This window comes from Callospermophilus lateralis, chromosome X (genome assembly GCF_048772815.1).
Source record: "Callospermophilus lateralis isolate mCalLat2 chromosome X, mCalLat2.hap1, whole genome shotgun sequence".
NCBI lineage: Eukaryota > Metazoa > Chordata > Mammalia > Rodentia > Sciuridae > Callospermophilus > Callospermophilus lateralis.
This window is the reverse complement of record NC_135325.1, coordinates 4,907,885-4,934,081: the sequence shown is the minus strand read 5'-3', so window position 1 is coordinate 4,934,081 and position 26,197 is coordinate 4,907,885. Positions and strand designations below refer to the sequence as shown.

At 37.9% G+C, this 26,197-nt stretch overlaps 1 protein-coding gene across 2 annotated transcripts in view; it reads left to right on the top strand.

The window, feature by feature from the left end:
• Pir (pirin) overlaps positions 1–26,197 on the top strand; it is a 101,164-nt gene that overhangs the window by 51,809 nt on the left and 23,158 nt on the right. For both annotated transcript variants that reach the window (XM_077107174.1, XM_077107173.1), the window contains exons 6-7: positions 8,906–8,990; positions 26,128–26,172. In XM_077107174.1, the coding sequence (XP_076963289.1) occupies positions 8,906–8,990; positions 26,128–26,172 (130 nt within the window). The remainder of the gene's footprint in view (positions 1–8,905; positions 8,991–26,127; positions 26,173–26,197) is intronic.

The window sequence follows — 26,197 nt, the reverse complement described above, 5'->3', positions numbered from 1 at the left end:
ATAGTGGATTTCATTGTATCATTTTGTATATGTATGTAACAGATAGTTTATTAAAAGGGAAGTATAGCTGGGCGCAGTGGCCGGAGGCTGAGGCAGGAGGATCTCGAGTTCAAAGCCAACCTCAGCAACAGCGAGGTGCTAAGCAACTCAGTGAGACCCTGTCTCTAACTAAAATGCAAAATAGAATTGGGGGTGTGGCTCAGTGATTGAGTGCCCCTGAGTTCAATTCCCAGTACCAAAAAATAACAGGGGGAAGTATAAGCAACATAATTAATATACGTGAGGTCTGTAGAACAGTGCTTGGTACATGTTAAGTCCTCAATATATTTAGCTATTGTTATTCTTATACTAATAATACTATTTGTTAAATTAAAAGTAACAATATCATCTAAACTAATAGTTAATTTAAAGAGTAAGGAAATACCAATTTTGTGTTTTTTAAAAATAAGCGGACCAACATTTTGATGACATGGGTACTTTTTTACAGGTAGTTGCCAAGTGACTTGACCAAAAACAATTAGGGAGAAAGTCACTTAGTATAAAAAATGATCAAAATAATAATTTGCTAAAAAAACAATTACTTCTAGATACACATTGTTGCAATATTGTTATTTGTACTCTGGAGATGGTACCTGTAACATTTTTTTTCAGGTTAAGTTACTTTTCTTTTTTTCCATTTTTAAAAGATTTTCAGATTTTTTCCTTTTCCTTTTTTCCCCTTTTTTTCTGCAATTAGTTCTTCCCTTCTCTGTTTGTGACAAGGAAAAACATCTAAATGCACAATAATAGGAAATTTATTGGAATGTGTTAATCTTCTAACAATGGGGGGGGGGAACCCAAACCAATAGAAGGAATTGAAAACTGCCCTGTGGTATAGCAAAATTTCCAAGACTAGAAAAAGGAGTGGCTAGCTTTAGACATTTTCAATAAAATTGCTGTTTAAACAGATGATTGTGTTGACCAATTTGCTTTGGGCTACATTGTCTAGACCTTTAGACTCATAATTTTTCCATAAAGGGAAAAATCAGAAATGCAGTCAGAGATTTACATGCAATAATATTGGTCCCAAGTTAGCAATGACACACACACCCAAAACCCATAAAACTCAATGCCCATCATTAGAAGGATGGCCCAGCTGGAGGGTAAAGATCTAGGAACAGGTAGAAACACTGTTTCTTTCTTCATATTGGGGTTTGGAACTCCTTAGTATAATTACTTAATTTGTTTAGCAAATTCTCTTAGACTGAGAATTTGAGTGCATTTCTTGAAAAGTCACTAAATTATAGTTTGTGAAATAGATCCCCCAAAGAAATGTGAAAGCCCATTTATTACAGCTCTGACATGGGCATTAAGTTGTTTCCACTTGTTTCTAGGAAGGACAGCCTGGTGACAGAAGCAGTAGCACTCAGGAATAAATGGGCAGCAGTTATCTTGTGAAGGGAGCAGCGGCAAAATTCAAGATATTCCCTTTGCCACTCTCACATATAGCAATGTAGCATACTCTTTTTCTTGGGAAGATGTTTTAAAGCCACATGGCTTCCATATGGAAGCAATTTCATCTCCTAATTAAGATCACATTTGTGAATAAAAGCAGAGGAAGGAAGCCAGCTTGACAAGGGTATCATACTAAAAGCCAGGGTAACTGGGAAGTCTTTGAAGGATGTAAAATGAAGGTAGTTTGAGTTTGGAAGGAAATGATTTTATAGACCTAGTTTTGTCTTGGTTGTTTTGTGGTTGTTACTGGAATGGTGTCTGAGACTCATTAAGGGTTTGGTTCTGACATATTTATAGAGAAAGAGACACAAAGCTCTCCTGCATTTGGTAGCACCCCTGTTGCTGTAGGTTAGGAAAATTCACCCTTAACCTCTTATGAAGAGTTACATTACTTATGTTCTAGAAGCTTTCTTGTATGTTATTTGAACCATGTGATTATAAGACCTTCAAATATAGGCTAAACTCTTTAAAGGAAAGTTTCTTAAATACTTTCTTTTTAAAAAATATTTATTTTTTAGTTATAGGTGGATACAATGTCTTTATTTTTATGTGGTGCTGAGGATCGAACCTGGTGCCTCACGCATGGTAGGTGAGGTGCTCTATCTATGAGCCACAACCCCAGCCCTCCTAAATACTTTCAACCAAGAATTATGAAATGGGAAGAAAGAATAAAGAAGAATACTTTGGGATTTTAGTACCTGTGCAAGCGTTATTAATCAGAACAAAAACAGAGAAAAGGAGAAAGTAAACAATTTCACTGATGGAATTTAAGTGCATTAGTTCTGTCCATGCTAAAACAGATTTGTAGAGGAATGTTCTATTTTAGTTTGTCATGGCCCAATTTGTTTCAATCCTATGGAAATAGATAATTGATAGCTAAGTTTCAACAAAAAAAGCAATGATTTATTTAAATTCCCATTCCACTTTGAGGGTGTATTAATAGTTTAATACTATACATAAAAATAAACAGAATACAGGAAAGAATGTACCTAATTGTGATATTTCTTAATGCTTGAAAATCAGCAGTGTATGTAATAGAAAAACTAAATCCAGATTTTTCAAAGTGTATTGGAGGCTGTCATTTTTATCTTTGAGTTAAGTGAACATAATTTACAGTGCTATTTCAACAGAGTTATGATGGAAGATCAAAAATTTTAAAAATTGGGCTGGGGATGTGGCTCAAGCGGTAGCACGCTCGCCTGGCATGCGTGCGGCCCGGGTTCGATCCTCAGCACCACATACAAACAAAGATGTTGTGTCCGCCAAAAACTGGAAAATAAATATTAAAAATTCTCTCTGACTGTCTCTCTCTCTCTCTCTCTCTCTCTCTCTCTCTCTCTCTAAAAAAAAAAAAAAAATTTAAAAATTGACCTGCTTTTCAAAAAATGTGTGTATATTTGTATATATGTGTGCGCCTACTCACATACTCACGGGAACAGCTTTCAACTGAGTTTTATCTTATTATAAATTAAGTAGAATAATATACATTTAGTTTAGAGGGGTTGAGACAGTCATTTACTCAACACATGTGATATTGAAATCCTCAGTGATCCAAATTTCAATACAAAAGAATACTAGAATCAGAATTCTATTTTAGGATATGGATGTAGTGAAAAATACCTCTAAAATCAATTTAAAAATTCCCTTTAGCCTTTTTCACACTCTGAGGCAATAGGATATATTTCTGGCTTTATAATATCTCTCATTGCTGGGTGTAGTGTGCAAGCCTATAATCCCAGTGACTCAGGAGGCTGAGGCAAGAGGATTGCAAGTTCAAGACCAGACTCTGCAATTTAGCCAGGCCCTAAGCAACTTAGGGAAACCCTGTCTCAAAATTTGAAAAAAAAAAAAAATTGTAAGAAGGGCTGGGGATGTGGCTCAGTGGGAAAGTTCCCTAGTACTAAACAACAACAACAACAAACAAAGTCCTTGATTTTCATTTAAAATTTTCAAATGAACGCATAAAATGAAAACAGAATGCTCTATGTGTGCATGGTTGGGTGTGTGTGTCTGCATTTATTTGTGTAGTCTTAGGTAGATTACTAATTTTGAGATAATGTGGCTTCGTTTGAGAAGCTAAAGGCAGGAATAAAAGAAGAAAAATAGCCAGCCCAGGAGGGCAAGATTTATGGCTAAAGCTGAGGGCAAACAGAGGGAGTTAACCAGTGGCCCCCCACTGTCCTAGTTGTTCTCCCTCACCCCAGCTACAGTCTCACTTCTCAGTAACTCCAGTCTGAGAAATTAAAAGAGAATTTTTACAAATTAAAGTATGAAGGAAAAACATTAATTTTCTGACCCAGAACTTCAAACCCAGAAGTAGACTTAAACATCAGCAAGTGTCCCTACAAAGTTTTCAGATGAATGAACTAAACTTTGTTAGTCAACAGGGGAAGCAATATCAAAGACTGCTGATTTCAGTTCAAGGTTATTTTTTTCCATATTCTGAGAGAATACTAATAAATAATCAGCCAAGAACCTCTCTGTGATTAATCTCTTTGCTGTAGGTAAAGACATGCATCTGCCATTGGGGCAGAGATTGATAAAGATGCTTAAGCCAAACAGGCATCCTTTGTTTGAAAGTTAATATTGCCCAAGTTGAAGAGTCATTTGATATTATGTAAAGTTTACCCTGGATCTTTTCAGAGGTAACTTTAGACGTCTTAACCAGGAAAAAAAAAAAACAACCACCAGCCTCTTTCCAGATGGTGCCATGCACACCTAATCACCTAATGATCCTAGATCCTGTGTCCCTTGTGAGCTGCCCTTGTTTTATGTATGCTTCAAGCTCTTCAGATTGATTGTGAATCTTTGGCCCTGGGTTGCACTTGATGTCACAGGTCTTTCTGGTTTCATTTATGTATGCACAGGGGAATTTGCCTTGCCAGTCTTTGAAGCTGTACCAGTGCAGCGTGACCTTCTAAGCCATGTAAAACCCCATTAGACCATTTTATTTATTTTATTTTTATTAGTTCATTTTACATAGAGATAGCATTTGGATTCATTTTAACATAATTATACAACCATGGAGTAGAATTTGCTACCAGACCATTTCAAAGCCCAAAGCCTTGATAGGTGACATAAGAAAGGAAAAAGGTCTACTGATAATCAACATTACTTATTTAATTTATAATTCTAATTTAATGTACAGACCATACTAAATTCACTTGTTCTGAAGAGTGTCATTTTGCTACATATAGATAAAGATACTGATGAATATCCTAGATATACTGTCAAAAATATATTACTATACATGGGATTTTCCATTGTGAGACATCATTTGATAAATATTTATTGAATCTGGGTGCAGTGGTGCACAACTGTAATCCCAGGAGCTCAGGAGGCTGAGGCAGAAGGATCACTAGTTCAAAGCCAACCTCAGCAACTTAGTGAGTTCTATGCAACTTAGTGAGACCCTGTTTCAAAAAAAAAAAAAAAAAAAATTAAAAAGGGGCTAAGGATGTGGCTCAGTGGTTAAGCACCCCTGGGTTCAATTCCTAGTACCAAATAAATAAAAAATAAATATTTATTGAATACCTACTATGTGACAGATAAATTGCCCCTGAGAATTCAGTGATAAAGGCATGAATGTCCTTGTTCTCATGGAACTTATGTAATTATTCTCTGCAAAATTATGTCCTTATCAATGGTGGTAAATAATTCTGGGTTCTGGATTCTCTTTTTGTGTATGTATAAATGCTTTTTTTTTTTTTTTTTTTGGTACCAGGGATTGAACCCAAGGGCACTCAACCACTGAGCACATCCACATCCCATTTGATATTTTATTTAGAGACAGGGTCTCACTGAGTTGCTTAGAGACTCTCTAAATTGCTGAGGCTGGCTTTGAACTCCCGATCCTCCTGTCTCAGCCTCTGGAGCCACTGGATTACAGGCATGCACCTCTGTGTCCAGCTATAAATATATATTTTTTTCTTTTTTGGGATTGAACTGAGGATTGAACCCAGGGGTGCTTAACTGATACCGCTGGTTAGAGTCCTGCTTCCCCACATGTTGAAGTTTGAACATTAGAGAAGCACGCAGAGGCAAGCATAGAAAGCAGGGTTTACTTTAAAGGGGTAACATAGACTTCTCCCAGGAGGGAGAAGGGGGCCACAGCTGGTATTCTGGTATCCCAAGAGGGGAGGTTTTCTGCCCTTTTTATATGTCCTAGGCTTCCTGTGTTCTCCTGCCTTTCCCCCTTATCTTTCTCCTTCCTGTGCATGTGACTAGGCCCAGGAATGCTCAGTGGGGTGGCCAAAAGGTGGGAAACAGGTGGGCTGAAGGGGGAAGGGCAGGATGGAGCAGCCCAGGACACATTAATTAACAACCTTACAGCTCCCTGTGGGGAGGGACAATTCCTGGGACAGGTTACCTTAGCAACAGGTTGGAGCAGGGACAGGTTCTGGATAAGATCCCTCAGGGGACAGTCTTCAACTTCCCAGACTCACTCAAAATTGGCCTCCTTGACCCGACCTGACTCGATTTACCTATCTACACTGACTGCCTATCTAATTCTGGCTTCATAACCACTGAGCCACATCCCCAGCCCTTCTTTATATTTTATTTAGAGACAGGGTCTGGCTGACTTGTTTACTGCCTGGCTGAGTTGCTTAATGCCTCGCTGAATTGCTGAGGCTGGTTTTGAACTCATGATCCTCCTGTCTCAGCCTCCCAAGCTGCTGGGATTACAGGTGTGCGCCAACGTGCCTGGCTATGAATGCATTTTTTGATATTTTTTTTAGTTGTAGTTGGACACAATATCTTTATTATTTGTTTATTTATTTTTGTATGGTGCTGAGAATCAAACCCAGTGCCTCACGCATGAGAGGCAAGCACTCTACCACTGAGCTACAACCCCAGCTCTATAAATGCATTTTAAAGTAAGTTTTTTTTATTAAAATATAAACACAGAAAAGTACACACATCTAGTGTGTTATGCTCGAACTTGGGACCCCCAAAGACCACCAGAGACCCAAGATCGATGTAAGCAGCAAAGAGGTGTTTATTGTGAGCTAGCTCAGTCCTCCGAGCACACACACAGCAACTGGTGACGCTGAGAGGCCCCGAGCCCAGGGTTTGCAGCAGTTTTATACATTCTTTGGAGAAGGCAGGGACTTCACATACATCATAGCCTCTTTTAGCAAATCATCACACACCGCGAGAAAATCAAATAACAACTCTAAAACATGATTAGCACATTCACTGGCGGGAACAAGTTGGGTAGGGTGATTGGTCAGTACAAAAGGGGTATTCGTTTGAACTGATTGGTTTGAGCCAAGAGGGGTTTTCATGCTGAACTACACGGTTTCCCAACATGTTACCAACCACCATAAACTACTGGGAGGGTCATCTGGCATCCCAGGTATTTCCCTGTCTCATGCTGATTGGTGGCTGCTAGGGGGCTGCTATGGATCCCCACCTAGCCTGACTGAGTCAGGGACACCTGGCGCAGCAGATCTCTCCTGTAGATAAACAACTTAGCAGGGTGGGAATGTGCCTAGGAGTGCTCTGTGGGTTTTTCCAAGGACTAAGGTCATGTCCCTTCCTTGGACAGGCTTTGCTCTGAGGTAAAGGCTGGTTTTTCAAGTGTACATCTCAGAGAATTTTCTTCACCAAGTGACCGCACCAATGAAACTAGCAGTCAGATCAAGAAGCAGAATGTTTCCAGTGGCCCCCAAACCCCGTTTTTTAAACTCCATCCAGTTACTAACTTTCCTAAGGTAGATGCTTTTCTGACTTCTGACACCATAGGTTAATTCCATCTTGTTCTGAACCTTACAGGAATGAAATCACATGCTGCTTGCTTCATTTGCTCAATATTTTGCTTGTGAGTTTGCTCTGATTTGTTCCATGTAGTTAGGTTTATTATCCTCCCTGCTCTATAGTATTTCACTGTAAAACTACATTACAATTCATTTATCCATTCTGTTGTTACAGACATATGGGATATTTTCAGTTTGTGTATATCATCCACAGTGCTATTATTAAAATCCTTGTACCTGTCTTTAGGTGAATATTTAAATTGGATATACACCTGTGAGTTGGATTGTTCAGTCAAAGGTTATGCATATATTCATCCCAACTATATACCACTAAGCAGTTTTCCAAAGTGTTTGTACCAAATTACACTGCATTAGCAGTGTCTGAACATTCCAGTTACTCCACATCCTTGACAAGCTAACTCATTTTTGTGTGAATTTCTTTTTTATTTATTTTTAGTTTTAGGTGGAAACAATATCTTTATTTATTTTTTTAATGTGGTGCTGAGGATCGAACTCAGTGCCTTATGCATGCTAGGTGAGCACTTTACTACTGAGCCACAACCCCACCCCTAATTTTTGTATGAATTTTTAAGTTACCAAAAAAAAAAAAAAGAAAAGAAAGATAAACTAGAGCCACTGAGGCTTTGTGATAAGTAATGAGACATCATAAAGTTTATAGCAAAAGTACTAATCCCCTTATATTTTGGTCTGCACCAATGATTCTGTATGGCATTATATTGAATCACAAACTCTACTTAACTGTTGATGGAATTAAAGGCACCATTTACAATGAAAAATTCTCAAAACTTTGCCTTTCTTATATTTGGAGTTGGGGCTTTTACAAGCCAGCAGTAGCAGACTAACTTTTTGGGCAAAAGAGCCAAACGAGAAAAAATAATATATATAAGCCACTTTCTCGAATTTCAAAATGGAAATGGCTTTATGGAGTTCTGGGGAAGAAACGTACATTTGGATGTGAGATAAATTACTATATCAAGTGGAAGATTAAAAGTGAGAAATGTGGAGTAACTGTTAGCCAGTAAAGTATTGACATTGGGGGTCAGGCATAGTGGCACACGCCTGTAATCCCAGCACTTGAGAGGCTGAGGCCAGAGGATTACAAGTTTGAGGCCAGCCTCACCAACTTAGTGAGGCCCTAAGCAACTTAGCAAGGCCCTCTCTCAAAATAAAAAATAAGAAGGGTTGGGGATGTGGCTTATGGCTCAGTGGTTAAGCATCCCTGGGTTCAATCCCCAGTATAAAAAAAAGTTTTATATATATGCATGTGTGTGTGTGTGTGTGTGTGTGTAATATAAAAATACACATGTACATACACATTGGGCCATATTTGAGAAGTGGCTGTAGGGAGACATCTGTTATTCTTTACAATTAGCTTGTAAAGCTAGGAGGGCTAACTTCTAGACCAAGACCCTTAATAGGAGCTATATTAGCAGCCCACCCTGCCTTAATAGCACCTCCCTAGGAGGAACCATAAATGAAATAAATCTGAGCCTGGACCTATTACAGAAGGGCCCCTTATTCTGCTGGGGTGTGGCTCAGTGGGCACTTGCCTAGTATGTATGAGTCCCTGGGTTCCATCCCCAGTGACCTTATTCTTAGAAAAATGCTGATGGTTTCCTTTCTCTTTTCAGTCCAAGGTTTACACTCGCACACCAACCTTATATTTGGACTTCAAATTGGACCAAGGAGCAAAGCATTCCCAACCTATTCCTGAAGGTATGATGGGTTCTGAGGTTTAGTAATCTTGTCAAGGAAAAAAAAAGAAAGAAAGAAAGAAAACAAGGGTCTACTTTCTCTGGAATGCTGTTCTTTATAAACCTCAGCACAAAATCCTATGAAATTTATTGATGTTTAATGATGTTCAAATTAGCAAATGTTGGGACCTTTCAAGTTAAGAAAAGCAGGAAGAATTTATAGAATGTTGGGGCCTGACCTTCTGGGTCATATCTCTCAATTTACAAGTGTGGACACCAAGGCACATTTGAAACTTGGTCAAGGCTGTGTCAAGACTTAATGGATGAGGTAGGGCAAGTAAATTACCCATGTTTCCTGACTTTCTGGCCCCTATTAACTCACAGTATTTCTGGAGGCAAATTCTGAACTTTGTTACTTAAGAACAAATGCATACTTGATTGCAACACAGGTTTTGCTTGATATAGGTATGGCTATGGAAGGCTAACCTTTGAGATGACATTTAAATCCAAAGAATAATTAGAACACTCTCAAGTATTTAAGGTCAATTTTATTTTTAAAAATGGCTAGGGCTGGGAGTGTAGTTCCATGGCAGAGTACTTGCTTAGTATGTGCAAGGCCCTGAGTTCCATCCCCAAAACTGCAAAAACAAAGAAAAGCAAAAGGTTACACTCAAGGTCATTGTTCATCAAATTTACATGCACACTATACATGAGTTTTATGATAGTAAGTGTAAGAGCTTATGTGCTTTAATTGTTGTGTATAATATTTTTTGCTTCTACCTTTTAAAAAAAATTATTTATTTTTTTATTTATATATGACAGTGGAATGCATCAAAATTCTTATTACACATATAGAGCACAATTTTTTTAAAAGAGAGAGAATTTTTTAATATTTATTATTTTTAGTTTTTGGTGAATGCAACATCTTTATTTTATTTGTATGTGGTGTTGAGGATCAAACCCAGCGCCCTGTGCATGCCAGGCGAGTGCGTTACCGCTTGAGCCACATCCCCAGCCCCTAGAGCACAATTTTTCATATCTCTGGTTGTATACAAAGTATATTCACACCAATTCGTGTCTTCATACCTGTACTTTGGATAATAATGATCATCACATTCCACCATCATTAATAATTCCATGCCCCTTCTCTTCCCCTCCAACCCCTCTGCCCTATCTAGAGTTCATCTATTCCTCTCCTCCCATGTTCCCAACTTTTTTTTGTGTGTGTGGTGCTGGGGATTGAACCCAGGGCCTTGTGCATGCGAGGCAAGCACTCTACCAACTGAGCTATATCCCCAGTCCTTGTTTTTACTTTTTTTTTTTTTTTTAGAGAGAGAGAAAAAGAGAGAGAGAGGAGAGAGAGAGAAGAGAGAGAGAGTTTTTTAATATTTATTTTTTAGTTTTTGGCGGACACAACATCTCTGTTTGTATGTGGTGCTGAGGATCAAACCCGGGCTGCAGGCATGCCAGGCGAGCGCGCTACTGCTTGAGCCACATCCCCAGCCCTTTTGTTTTTACTTTTGATATTTGCTTCCCTTCATCCTTTTTGTCCTTTATCCACCTGTAGCACTGCCCTTTCTCTCTGTATAGCCCAGATCTATCCTGGAATGAAATCTTGCTGTATTTATCACCACACTTATTTTCCACATTAACATATGTGTACATGCAGATATACACATATATAGGGTTATTTTGTCATTGCTTTACTAAAATGAAATCACATTATACTTTTTTGCATTTTTTTTTTTTTGACTGAACAATACCTTGTGGAAATCTTTCCTAATTTACTCATATGGATCCTTTTAGCAGTGATGTTTTACATTGTGGGCTTAGGATGATGCATTTAGCTATTTCTTATCAGTGGGCATTCACTTTATTCCTAGCACCTGACTACTGCAAACTAGTCTGCAGTAAACACCCTTTTATATTTTTCTTCCCATATGGGGATTTATTTTAATGGGACAGGTTTCCAGGGATAGTCACAGGTTTGTACATGTTTAATTTTAAAAAACATTGCCAGATTGCAGTAAAAAATGGCAGCTTTACTTTCTTTTTTGGGGGGCGGGGTACCACGGATTAAACTCAGGGGCACTCACTCAACCACTGAGCCACATCCCCAACCTTATTTTGTATTTTATTTTGAGACGGGATCTTACTAAGTTGCTTAGTGCCTGGCTAACTTGCTGAGGCTGTCTTTGAACTTGTGATCCTCTTGCTTCAGCCTCCCAAGCTGCTGGGATTACAGGTGTGCGCCACCACACCTGGCCCGGCAGCTCTACTTTCTATCAGCAGTATTACAGTTTCTCAATGACCCCATCAGCAGAAGGTATATAGTTCATGTTCATTTTGGCTCTGCTCTTAGCTGTCACCCCTGTATTGCCTCATGAGAGAATGGGTGCATGCCCATTTGCAAGCCTGTGTTGGCATTTTCTTGTCATTATGAATTGTAAACCTAAGATTTGTTTACAAACACATTTTTAGAGGGATTGAAGCAAGAAAACTAAGACATTACTTCTAGTTAGTGAGTTCCATCTTTTTCAGTCCCTCTCCCTCTCTCTTATTTCTCATGTGTGCTCTCTGTTTCTCTCTCTCTTTCTTTCTCTCTCTCTCTCTCTCTCTCTCATATGCACCCACACATCCATGCTTCCATTGAATTAGGTGACAAATTTAATGTTTGAGACAAATTCAATGTTGGGCACACAATTAATTCAAGTATTATAAAGTAATTATTATTTGAGGATTTGATGATCTCAGCTGCCTGAAGTCAGACACACTGGATATAACTTTATGCTGTACAAATTTTATTATGATGTCATTCAACTCAAGGTTACCCTTTGTCTTTTATTTATTTACTTATTTTTTTTTACCACTTTTCCAGGTCAAATTCCATCACAAACTCCAAGGACTGTCTAAATTTATTTTATTTGGATGCTTTGTTGCATCAAATATTCCTTGAACTGTGAAGAGCATTGGCTGGATCCTTGACATGTTTTGTTTATAACATTTTGATGATTTTTGTTACTCATGGTAAAGGGATTTGACATGGATATCTGGGTTATGTTTGGCTTTTGGCATACACTTTGGAGTCTGATTTAATGTCAACTTGGTTGTATCATTACCAGACTAATTGGATAGAGAAGTACATACTGCTACCATCCCATCCCTGATACCAACAAAATGCCTGTGTCCCAAGGGAAACCCTGTTAAGGGAACCCAGAACCATTTTTCATGAATCAGGCTAGGGTTTATCTGAATTCCTTCCCATAAATAGTATTAGAATTGATTTTTACCATTGCTTATTTCCTTTGGGCTAGGCATGGTTCTGTTGGGTTGTGCTAATCTCACAGAAACAGATGTTTTATACAGTGATGATTTGGAAGACAGTTTATATCAGAAATTGAGCTGGACTGTGCATCACTTACAAAGAATCCAATTTGTCGAGTCTCTGACAGTACCACATTCCTTTCATATTGGCCACACGTTTTTCATATTAGTTCTTGGCTAAAATAAGAATAAGTGTGGTTCCTTCATAGTGACTTTTACCATCTCTTGCAAGGCAATCTGATTTTTCTTGTATAAACTGATACACAGATAATATTATCAGTTATCATACATTATGAAGGACATAAATCTGTGTTTCTAGGAAAAGTATCAATCTTTTCCAAGAAATTTATGCCTTCTGGTCCTCACATCCCCTTTGTCTTCTGACTGACTACAGCAAAGTTTGGCCCTCAGTAGCCACTCTGTTTATTTTCTCCATCTTCCTTCATAACATCTCTGCTTCTGGGTACTTAAAAGCATGATATGGAATGTTAAAAATGGAGACATGTTGTAGTATGGAAAAAGTTGGATTTTGTGAATCTTTTGTTTCTCTTACCATATAACTTTTTTTGTGGGTACTAGGAATTAAACCTAGGGTCACTTAACCACTGAGCCACATCCCCAGCCCCTTTTCATATTTTATTTAGAGACAGGGTCTGGTTGAGTTGCTAAGGACCTTGCTAAGTTGCTGAGGCTGGCTTTGAACTCACAATCCTCCTGTCTTAGCCTCCTGAGCCACTGGGATTATGGGCATGCACTACCATGCCTGACCCACCTTATAACTTTTCTTTTGAATATTTGTAGGTAAATAAATAATTTATTTAGAGGACATATAGTCAATTCCTTTGTGGTAGGCAGATTAATGCCCCCCCACACCAGATATTCATATCCTGGTCCCCAGAACCTACGAATATGTTATGTGGCAAAAGGGACTCTGCAAATATGACTCAATGAAGATTCTGGAGATGGAGAGTGTTATATTTTGGATTAGTGTCTCTCAAAGGCTATGTTTTTTGAAGGTTTGGTCCCTAGTCGGTAGCACTATCAGGAGGTAGTAGAAACTTTAAGAGCTTGGGTGTAATGGGAGCAAATTAGGTCATTGTGCATGTGTCCTAGAATAAGATATTGGGACCCTGGGTCCTCTTATTCTTCTCTTTTTCACTTCTTGGTTGCCATGAGGTGAGCAGCCTTGAGGCTCTGCTGTGCATTCCTGCCATGATATTTTGCCTTGCCACAGGCCTGAAAGCAAAATGGTCAACTGAGCATGAACTGAAATCATGAGCCAAACAAATTTTCCTCTTTTAAAGTCAATTATCTCAGGTATTTTGTTGCAGTAATGGAAAGCTGACTAATACAGAGAGATTAAACTGGATAACTCAAGTAGGTACAGTGTCATCATAAGAGTCCGTATACATGAAAAATGAAGACAGAGAAGTCACAGAGAAGCAGGGAGGACAATAGAAGCTGTGATGTGATTGTGATTTATTGAAGCAGCAATAGGAAACTAATATAACCTCCTAAATATTGTCAATATATTTTTGATTCTGTGTTTACCTTTAAAGGGAGAGAGAAAGGAAAGGAGCCGTATTTTAATTTTTTTTAAAGAGAGAGAGAGAGACAGAGAATTTTTTTTTTTAATATTTATTTTTTAGTTTTCAGCGGACACAACATCTTTGTATGTGGTGCTGAGGATTGAACCCCGGCCACACGCATGTCAGGTGGGTGCGCTACTGCTTAAGCCACATCCCCAGCCCGCCATATTTTAATTTGATTTAAAAAGTAGATTTTAGGGCTGGGGATATAGCTCAGTTGGTAGAGTGCTTGCCCTGCATGCACAAGGCCCTGGGTTCAATCCCCAGCACCACAAAAATAAATGAATAAATAAAGTAGATTTTAATGCTTTCCATCAATAACTACTTGGTAAGTCACATTAAGCTATATTTAAATAAATCTTATTGTATTAGTTAACTATATGCTGTATAACAAAATTACCCCAAAACTTGGTGCCTTAAGGCAACATTTATTATCACAGTGTCTCACAACTTGGCTGTGTTCTCTGGCCCAGAGACTATTACAAGGCTGCAATAAAGGTATCAGCCAAGACTGAAGTTATGAGCCTCACCTGGGAAGGATGCACTTCCAAACTCATACTTATGTGATTGTTGGCAGCAATCAGTTTCTAGAGGATGGTTGGCTAGAGTCTGTTCTCTGTTCCTTGCCACGTGGCCTCTCCATAGGACAGCTGTTATGGTTTAGATTTTGAATGTCCCGCTTTAACCTTTTTTTTGGTGATGCTGGGGATTGAACCCAGGGCCTTGTGCATGTGAGGCAAGCACTCTACCAACTGGGGAATATCCCCAGCCCCTTGAATGCCCCCTTTAAAAGCTCATGTGTTGAAAGCATGATCCCCAAACTAACAAGGTTCAGAGATAGGACTTTTAGGCCATGATTGGATCATGAGGACTCTGACCTCATCTAATGGATTAATCCACTCATAGCTGAATGGACTACTAAAATGTAGGACCTCACTGGAGGGAGAAGGTCACTAGGGACATAATCTGGAAGAGTTTTATCTTCTCCCCAGCCCCGCCCCCCTCCCCATCTGCTATGAGCTGAGTGGCTTTCTTTCACCATGCTGTTTCTGCCTTGGAGCCAGCTAATCTCAGAAGTGACATCCTGGGCTGGGGATGTGGCTCAAGCGGTAGTGCGCTCGCCTGGCATGCGTGTGGCCCGGGTTCGATCCTCAGCACCACATACAAACAAAGATGTTGTGTCCGCCGATAACTAAAAAATAAATATTTAAAAAAAATTCTCTCTCTCTCTCTCTCTCTCAAAAAAAAAAAAAAAAAGAAGTGACATCCTATCAATTTTGCTATATTCTATTGATTAGAAGCAAGTCACTAGGTGCAGTCCACACTCAGTGGGTGACACAGGGCAATATTAGAAGGCAGAAATCATGGTGTCATCTTATAGTCAACTGCAACATTTATGATCTTGGTTAAAAGTATAATGCATTTTTCCATAAGGTCAATGACTCAAAAATGAGTAGTGATTTTTTTGTTTTGTTTTGTTTTGGGTTTTTTCTGTGCTGGTAACTGAACCTAAGGCTTCATGCATGCTAGGTAAGCATTCTACCACTAATCCATACCCCAAACCCCTTTTGATTTTTTAAAACATAATTTGACCTAGATGTCCTTCAATAGATGAATGGATAAAAAAAAAATGTGGCATTTATACACAATGGAGTATTACTCTGCATTAAAAAATGTCAAAATCATGGAATTTGCAGGGAAATGGATAGCACTAGAGCAGATTATGCTAAGTGAAGCTAGCCAATCCCTAAAAAACAAATGCCAAATGTCATCTTTGATATAAGGAGAGCAACTAAGAACAGAAGAGCATGAGAAGAAGATCACCATTAAACAGGGTCGAGAGGGGGGAGGGAAAGAGAGAGAGAAGGGAAATTGTATGGTAAAGGAAGGAGACCCTCATTGTTTTACAAAATTACATATAAGAGGAAGTAAGGGGAAAGGGGGAAAAAACGAGAGAGAGAAATTAATTACAGTAGATGGGGTAGAGAGAGAAGATAGGAGGGGAGGGAAGGGGAGGGGAGGGGGGGATAGTAGAGGATAGGAAGGGCAGCAGACACTTGTATGGCAATATGTAAAAACGTGGATGTGTAACCTATGTGATTCTGCAATCTGTATACGGGGTAAAAATGGGAGTTCATAACCCACTTGAATCAAAGTGTGAAATATGATATATCAAGAACTATGTAATGTTTTGAACAACAAATAATTAAAAAAAGAATCAAAAAAAAAAAACATGATTTGAATGAGTCTGAAGAAATACATGGCAAGTTTTCCTCAGAGTTCCTGCCTAAATGTCTTTTCATAGTTATTCTTTACTGTTAAGGAGAATAGCATGAATGATTCATGTGATTTTTTAGATTTTGGGGTATTTCCATAGAGACAGTGAAAGCTGATTTTATTCACCACTCCAAATACATGATTTAAGTCATGGATAGTTTTTTGCAAAGCTTTCTATTTAGAATATTCAATCAGTTTCCCTCATACTTAAATATATGCATAACATTTATGGATGTAAATCAATAAGTCTTCAGAGCAGTGATGAATGGGAACCAGAAGCTGAAATGTAAAATTATCCATCAAGAAGTTTCATATCATTTTTCTTTGTGTAGGTTGTCCATGAGTTTTCATATTGATTTCTAGGAGCTCTTTATATATGCATAATACTAATTATTATCAGTTATTTGTATTGCAAATATCTTCTCCCATTTGCCTTTTCACTCTTCTATACTATTATATTTTCTATATTTTAATAAATAAGAAGTCTTTAAGTGTATGCATCTATTCCTTAATGATTAGTGCTTTCTGTGGCTTCTTTAGCATTCATTACCTAACTCAATATCATGAAAATGTTCACTAACAAAATGCTTTGTTATTTTGCCTTTCATATTGATGTATTTACTCACCTGGAATTAATTTTCTTTTTAAAATTATTTTTAATTGACAGATAAAATTGTATGTATTTATCATACACAACTTGATTTTTGAAGTATCCATATCTTTATTTATATATATTGTAGAATAACTAAATCTAGCTAATTAACATACATTATGTAGTTATCATTTTGTTAAGAACAGTTAACACTTTTCAAGAATACAATACATTGTTATTAAAGATAATCAATGTAATGTGAAAGAAGATCTTTCTTTTCTTTTCTTTTTTTTTTTTTTTTTTTTTGTACCAGGGATTGAAGTCAGGGGCACTCAACTCCTGAGCCACATCCCCAGCCCTATTTTGTATTTTATTTAGAGACAGGGTCTCACTGAGTTGCTTAGCACCTTGCCTTTGCTGAGGCTGGCTTTGAACTCATGATCCTCCTGCCTCAGGTTCCTGAGCCCCTGGGATTACAGGCATGTGCAACTGTGCCCAGCTGAAAGTAGATCTTTTAAACCTTTTAATACTAATTGAAATTTGTATGCTTTGATGGAATTGGTTTTCATGTATGGTGAGATACAATTGCATTTTTTTAAAATATAATTTTGATATAGAGGATAAAGTGGCAAAAAAACAGAGATGAGGAATGTAATGAACTAATCATCATAGCTAACATTTATTAAGTACCTCCTGTTTGCCAGAAACTGTTCTGAGAACTTTACCCATATTATCATCTGCAATCCTCACAATCCCATGAGGTAAGGAATGGGATGGTTTCAGTTTTCAGATGAGGAAACTGAGGTACAAAGAGATTAAGTAACTTACTCAAGATCAATTAGCTAGTGAGTGTTAAGTATGAGATTGTAACCCACATGGTCTGACTTTTCACTATGATTCTTAACTGCCATCTTGTCCTGCACAAAAAAAAAAAAAAAAAAATTAATGGATCTTTAGTGAATAGTACTCTATTAGTAGTGCCTTGGGCATATTGGTAAATAATCCCAAGATTTTTCACATAGGTTAAAAAAATGAGTATTCTTGAAAAATTTTAGAAATTTCAGTGAGTAAATAATTTTCACCAATTTAAAAATTTATTGTTTTCCCAATATGTCATCTTTAGAAGCAAACAGTTTAAATGGATAATCAGTGTAAAATAAGAAACTATTCTAAGAATTTAAACACATTTCAAGTTTTACAGAGGTTTCATATTTTGCACATACTATTTAAAAATCCTTTTCCCTTAAAAAATAATCAACTGTCTAAATATGTCCTAAGATAATCTTAGGGGGTATTTATGACATTCCCTCCTAATTTCCAGTTTCTATTGTTTTCTGAGCCTTTATTTAATGCTCAAAATTCTGTATATTTTAGAACTTAATATTCTGTAAACTTTGCTTTAACCTTACTTTAAGTGCTTAAAATCATTTCTATTTTATAGCTTGTTATGTAATTTTGTGATTATGTCTACAAATTTGAATTATTTTCTGAGCAATTGGAAAACCAATAGGAAATACTGTATAGTTGAGGAGACAAATTCTTTTGAAATAAAACCAAGAAATAATAGGAACATATATTACTTTAAATGAAAATTATATTAAATGTCTTCTTAATTACAAAAAAAAATGTCAATGCTTCTATGTAGGGTTTAATCTTTAAAGAGCAATATATGCTCCCAGGGGATTCTAATATATTTACTTCTTGCTATTTTATTGGCAAGAAAATAGTCTGCAGAGTTTATCCTGTAGTGGGCTAGGCTCCATTCAGGGCATACAGAAGGTTGTCTTCTGAGAACACTGTGCAGAGCTTATATTGTTAACATGTTTTTCATTCAAAGTGTTAAATTTTATTTATTTCCCAGTTTTTCTGTTAGCCTTTGAGCAACGAATATTTATTATTATAAATGTGAACCAAACTGTTACATTTTTTTTTTCTAAAATAGAGGATCTTTACAGATGACTCTTGATGTTATATGCCCAAGGTTTAGAAGCAAAGCCTGTAAAATAATGATTATTCTGTAATGCATGAAATATATCTATTTTCTTTCTTTTTGGTACTGGGGATTGAGCCAGGGACACTTTACCATTGACCACTGAGCTACATCTCCAGCCTTTTTTTTTTTTCTTTTTAATTTGAAACAGGGTCTTGCTGTTGGCTATGAATTTGAGATCCTCCTGCCTTAGCCTCCCAAGTTGTTGGCATTACAGTGTGTGTCACTGTGCCTGGCTCTACATGTACTATATTCTGAGTACATTTTATTCTGGAAAGCCAGTTGTCTCAAGTGTAATTACTTGTGTAGCATGCAATACAGGTGGGCATTTTATTATCAGTGTCACCAAATTTGGCAAAATGGGCATTTGCTTGTTTTCTTTGGATGGAATTCCTGTAAATTCATGTAATAACCTCTTTCCTAGATTGCAGGGCCACAAAGTTGAGACCTCTGTGTGTCACCTTTCTTGCTATTTATGGATAGTTATAAGATGGGGGTTAAATGACTATTTAAGGCAGATTTGTCAATCTTATAGTTGCTGTATGACCAGAAATCCTGACTTTTGTCACCAATTCTAGACTGCAGTGTTCAATGGGACACAGACAGCATCTTAAATGCCATAGGGAAGTTGATGAGGACGTTTTGGAAAACAGTTCCAAAATGTAGAGCTCTTAATTCTGTTTTGGGGAAACAGGACCCTGCCAAACATTTCTCAGTGTCTTGTGCAATCTGCTGCTTGGCTTGGTGTTGACAGGGATGCAGTGGGGAACGTGTGGTCATCTCTGTAGCTGTGATCCTTCTCTGTCCTGGATCACAGCCTCATCAGATGTGTATAACCTCCTTTTCTGCAAGAATTTGGAGCAAAGTAGAAAGTAAAGGAATGGGCAGGAAAGGGAAGTGACATTTAAAAAAGTACCTCCTAAGTGTCAGGCGTGGTATAGAGAACTAAGAAAGCATATAACACACGTCTGCATGTGAAAATTTATATATTTGTACAGAGATGCGCCCAGTGCCACTTAATTATCATAATAGCCCTGTGTTGTATCTATTTTTTTTCCTTATTTTACAAACCAGGAGACAGGTTTGAAGAAGTTTAGAGTCTGGTCCTAGGTTTCCCCATGAATGTTGTGTGGATTTTTATACCTACACTTTCTGACTGTGATCATGTGTTCATTTTTGTTGTTTTCTAGTTATGTGGTTGGTTGGTTTTCTCTTGCTCCACAAAGGTCCCTTTGTGGAACTGCTGCCCTGCCCTCCTTTCACCCCTCCCTAGGAAAGGTATGCTGGGTTAGAATTAAATATGGAGGCAAAATAATCAGAGGCTCCATGCTAATGGAGAAGAGGAGCAAGACCAGATTGAGAAGAATCTGCCAGGTTTAGATGTTTGGGCTTGTACTTACTGGGAGAACAGGAAGTCACTGAAGGTTTTGGGAGTGAGGGGTTAGTGCTTTTGGTTTTTTGATGGTTCTGGGGATTGAACCCAGGGACCCGCTACATCCCCAGCCCTTTTCAAAAAAATTTTACTTTTTAAAAATTAATTTTTTTCTTGGTAGTAGGGATTAAATCCTGGGACATTTTACTACTGAGCTATATCTTCAAACCTTTTTGTTTTTTGAGACAGGGTCTCTCTAAGTTGCCCAGACTGGCCCTCAGCTTGTTATCCTCCTAACTCAGCCTCCTGAGTCACTGGGATTACAGGCCTGCACCACCATGCCTGGCTCCACTAAAGCATTTTAATTGGGGCTTCTAGAAAGTTCCAATTTGCTATGTGTAGAAAACAAATTGGGGCCAGTTAGGGGACATTTCTTTTACCTGTATAGTTTAGTCTTAAAAGAAAAGGGGTGGAGAATGTAGTTCAGTGGTACAGTGCTTGTATGAGGCCCCAAGTTCAATCTCCAGTACATGCATACACACACACACACACACACACACACACACATGTGCATGTACATATAGACACACATACACACAAAGTGAAATAAATGTGTTCATTATTTCATACTTTGTATGCTTCCATTTTTTAAAAAATGGAAGTATTGAAAATAAAAGTATTGAAAATAAATGAAAATTCTTCTCTAAGAGGGGAAGGGGATTAGCAAACAATCTGTTCTAATGAGAGGGATCAGCAAACAAACCTGAACTGAGGGACTTTCTACAAAATAACTGTTCTGTACTTTTAATGACTCACACACACACACACACACACACACACACACATGCAAAAAAAAAAAAAACAAAACAAAAAAAACTGAAGGTCTGTTTCAGATGGAAGAAGGTTAGATGTGATCACTAACCAGAGCATGTTACCCTGAGTGGATCCTTTCCTAGAAATTTGTTTTTCTTATCTCCATAAAAGATATTATTCTGAAAATTGCAACAATTTGAATATGTAGATAATGGTATTGTATCAATGTTAATTGCATAATTTTTTATAAGAGCACTTTACTTGGGCTTAGGGTTGTATGTAGCTCAGTGGTAGAGTGCTTGTTTAGCACATGTGAGGCACTGGGTTCCATCCTCAGCATCACATAAAAATAAATAAATAAATAAAATGAAGGTGTTTTAAAAAAGAGCTGGGCATGGTGGTACATGCCTCTGATTCCAGCAGCTCTGAAGCCTGAGGCAGGAAGATTGTGAGTTCAAAGCCAGCCTCAGCAAAAGCAAGGTGCTAAGCAATTCAGTGAGACCCTGTCTCTAAATAAAATAAAAAATAGAGCTGGGGATGGGGCTCAGTGATTGAGTGCCCCTGAGTTCAATCCCTGGGTACCCCTACTTCCCAAAAAAAGAGTGCTATACCTTTGTAGGAAAATATCCTTGTTTTTAGGGAATACATATTGAAAATTATTTCAGGGTAAGAGGCATCATGTCTATAAATTATTTAGAAGTATTTTGGGAAAAATGACATTTATACCAAGAAAAATGATAAAGTATGATAACATGTTGGCTTTTGGGGAATCTGGGTAAATGGTGTACAGTAATTCTCTGTATTATTTTTGCAGCTTTTCTGTATGTATAAGTAAAAATTTAAAAATAATTTGGTGAAATGAGGAGAGGACCAAACATCTCTGCCTCCTGTCCCAGGAAGTCAGGCATTAAGTCCATGGTGAGGTATTTGCCTGTGGAAACTTAATGCAAGGACTTCTGGGGCAGATTTTCAGGAACCACGGCTGTTTTGAGGTCTGGCAACCAGTGTGACCCAGAATTGGATTCTCTTCTTGGCTCCTTTACCCTCTCCTCTCCTCCCAAGAGCTGACTTCTATTATGGATTTGGTGTGTCACCAGACCATGTTTTTCTACTTTTTATCTAGATACATGTATCTGTAAATTCACTGGACTAATGAACTCTTAAGACTGAGAAGGGTCCTGCCCGGTTGGTGCATGCCTGTAATCCCAGTGGCTCAGGAGATAAGGCAGGAAGATCGAAAGTTCAAAGCCAGCCTTAGCAATTTAGCAAGACCCTGTCTCAAAATAAAAATAAAAAGTTGTAATGTGGCTCAGGGGTTAAGCGCCCCTGGGTTCAAGCCCAAATTAAAAATAAAAAAAGACTGAGGAAGAGGGAAATGATCTAGATTAAGCCAAGGAATGTAATTAAAAAAAAAAAAAAAAAAAAAAAAAACTCTCACTAGGGATGTTTGCAAGAATTAGGAACCTCCCTGGAAATGAGAACAGATGCCACAGAAAATGATTTACATAATTAAAAGAAACATTGTACATTTTTTATGTTTGGCTAAAGGAGGTCTGATTTATATGTGTTGCTGACTTAACTGTCCTAGGGGGCCAGAAAAATATGACCTCTATCCCAACTCATTTTATTTGTTATTGCCTAAGGGAAGGGAAGTGCTTCCCAGCTGTAGAGGGATGGTAGCTTGGCAACCATATTTGTAAAAGAAAGGAAAATGTAGGGGTGTGACCTTGACAGCAACAAAATTGTGAGGGTGGCATCAATTCCTGGTGCATAAAAGTGGGAGGAGGGTACACACAATTTTGTGGTGCTGGGGATTGAACCCAGGGCCTTGTGCATAGAAGACAAGCACTCTACCAACTGAGCTATATCCTCAGCCCATAGAGAGGTAATTCTAAGGGAACAAGGTTGTTTTTAAATATGTAGTATGTATTCACATACTTGGGTATTTGTTTTCTTTTATGCTAGCCTTAAGAAAACAAACTTAGTGGAAATTAAACAAAGTTTAATAAAAACAAGTGCATGTGGTCACCCATGCTGAAAAGAAGATAAAAAGGAAATTGCCCGCTCTTGCAATTCCATTACTTCTAACATTGTGCATTCCAGCCAGCAGCATGAACTGTATTATAACTGGCAAAAGAAGACTCTATATCCTACTAGACTATTTTAAAAAGGAGGAATAAAAATAGATAAATGCATTTAATAAACTGACTCAGCCATTCCTTGACGCAAATGTTTGGTACTTCTGGTTATGTGAAAAAATTTTAAAGAAAATTGACCTCGGCAATTATGTCTGGACTAGATTTCTGCTTAGAGGGTAAGAGAGAAACAAAGGAGGAATGAAATAGAAAGATTAAAATGATCCTACCTGGATCCCTACTGGCTAGATTTGGCCACTTGCTCTCATAAAATAAAGATGGAAAAAGGAAAAGTGAATTTTGTGCATTTTTTTCAAAAAGAGATTTTTAAATTGTAGATGTTCACAATACCTTTATGTTGTTTATTTAGTTTTTTTATGTGGTACTGGGAATTGAACTCAGTGCCTTAAGCGTGATAGGCAAGCACTTTACCACTGATCTACAGCCCCAACCCCCAAATTTTGTGCATTTTGATGAAACTGGGGAAAAGCAGCTAGATTGATTCTCCTGGCTGCCCCACAGAAGCATTTACCATTTATAAAAACAAAAGCCAGATGATATACATATGTAGATTTGCTTGGCTAACAGAGGGGACAAAATGGGAACAAAAGGCAGGAAATATCCATATTCAGTTTAGTTATCCTGTACTACACAGGCTGGGGCAGGGATAGTCTCCATTCCCAGATTTCTCTGTCAGGCCAGGAAGTTGAGGGGAAGCCCCTTAGCTTCCACTTGAGTTTAGAGGGGAGCTCCCAAGTTTAGTCCTTTTCAAAATGAGTTTTTATTTGGTATTGAAACACACAGAACTTCCTCTTGCTGAAAATGGTGATCTTTTCAAAGCTGACTTTGAATAAAACCTATTTGCCTACGAATTTGACTCTGGAGCAGCAAGTGTTGTAGCTTAGTCTTTTCCTCTTAGAGCCAGGATCAGAACCGCCAGGTAGCAGGTCAAGCAAATAACAGCTTGAGGTCGTGTCAAATGTGGAAAGAGTTTTTTAATACCTTGAAACCTTGAAGAGGGGATTGGTTATGTAGATTTTGACATGTCCTTACAGTGCAATGCCATACAGCCTTTCCTAAGGATGAATTATTGCTCTGTGTTTTGACAAGGAAAGGAATTTAAAACAGAACATTTTGGTCTGTGCACGCCTGTGATCCCAGCAGTTCAGGAGGCTGAGGCAGGAGGGATCTCAAGTTCAAAGTCAGCCTCAGCAATTTAGGGAGACACTGAACTACTCAGTGAGAACTTGTCTCCAGATAAAATATTTTAAAAGGGCTGGGAATGTGGCTCAGTGATTAAGCATCCCTGGGTTTAATGCCTAGCACCCCTGCCCCCAACCCCTCAAAAAAAAAAAAAAACCCAGAACTTTTTGTTCTAATTTTTAAGTCATTATCATACAGTGTATAAAAGGAAACAAACAAACCTTTAAGTACAAACACCAAATTGCTAACAATATTTATGTCAGTGTAGGCATGATGATGTAGAAAGATTTCCAGTTTAGATGGTCCATGCCTTCATATTCTTAAAATAATGTGTTACTTTTTTTATACTCTAAAAAAAAAAAATAAAGTCATTTGCATTTTGAAAAGAAAATCTCAAGAATGTCCAGTGGTGTTTTTTTTTTTTTTTTTTTTTTTTTTTTTTTTAACAAAGCAAACAGAGAAGAAAGGGGTTTTGTTGTACAGTATAATGATAAATCAGGTTAATAGGAATGGGAAGCTCAGCATCCATTAGCAGGCAGATCAGAGTGCACTACAAAGTCTGGCCAGGGCTTTCAGCATCTGCCACGGACCTCTCTCCCCAGAGCTGTACAACTTGAGCACCGCTGGCGGGGCCTTGTTCATTATATCTGCCAATTGTGTTTGGCCAACCTTCAGATTTTCTCAAGACTCCATTGTGTTCAATGTTATCAGTTCTGGAGTTTCTTTTGGGCACTCTTGTGTGTTTGAACCCACCAACCATCAACCATCACAACCATGTCCTTAGAGTGTATTTTATCCTCCTTACTCCTTCTGTGCCTGCTTTTGTCTATTCAGTCACTGTGTCTTTGACTCCTGGGCCCTTCCTTCCCACCATGAACTCTGCCCTATATTTCATTTCCATATTGTCTTTTCTGCTGAAGGCACAAGGAATGACATCCTCACTCCTTTTTGAGATTTCTAGGTTCACATCTCTCTGAGCAAACACAGCATCTCTCTGAGCCACGGGTACAGTACATAAATATTCATGAAAATCAAGTGCTGGGGCTAAGAGTGCAAATGTTAGGTTGTTGGCCCCTCAGGTCATGGTAGGAATCTCATAGACACTATGTATCCTTTTCCCAGAAAAATGCACATTTTTGAAAAATTGTGTGGGCAATTCCAGGTATTTCACAAGCCATCTGAAGCCCATTAGTCCCCCAGAGATTTTTGTATACTTACATCCTTGCAATTGATGCATGTTATACTTTAGAATAGATAAGAAAAAATGAGTTCACTGAAAACTAAAATTCAACTAAGTAATTAAAAAAAAAAAACAGGGCTGGGGTTGTGGCTCAGTGGTAGAGCGCTCGCCTAGCACGTGTGAGGCCCTGGGTTCAATCCTCAGAAACACATATAAATAAATAAATAAAATGAAGATATTGTGCCCAACTACAACTAAAAACTAAAATATTTAAAAAAAAATCTTTGTAGCATTATTCACACTTCAGGCTACCTGGGGACATAGCAAACTGAAGATAAAAGACAAATTGGAGTCTTGCAGTTAATAGAACTAGAAGGAACAACTTGTTTGTTAATATGACTTTTGGCATATAGATATATAGCCACATGAATTGTGCATTTTCTACTTTGGGTGGCTCTGAAACATTGAGAGTGAAGTCATTTAGGTTTAGAAGCACGTATGTGTGCACGCATGTGTGTGTAAGAAAGTGTACATATGTGAGTATGTATTTTAAGCAGCTCACAAAACTAGAATCTCAAATACATGTCTAAAAGAAAACAAAGGATTTCATCTTCAGATTTTTCTTTTGTCTTTCCTTTTGGCATTATGGACACTAACATTTTAATGTTGCTGGTCCTTTTCCAGGGTGGACGAGTTTCATTTATACCATATCTGGAGATGTGTATATTGGTAAGTTATAGGTATATAATTTTGG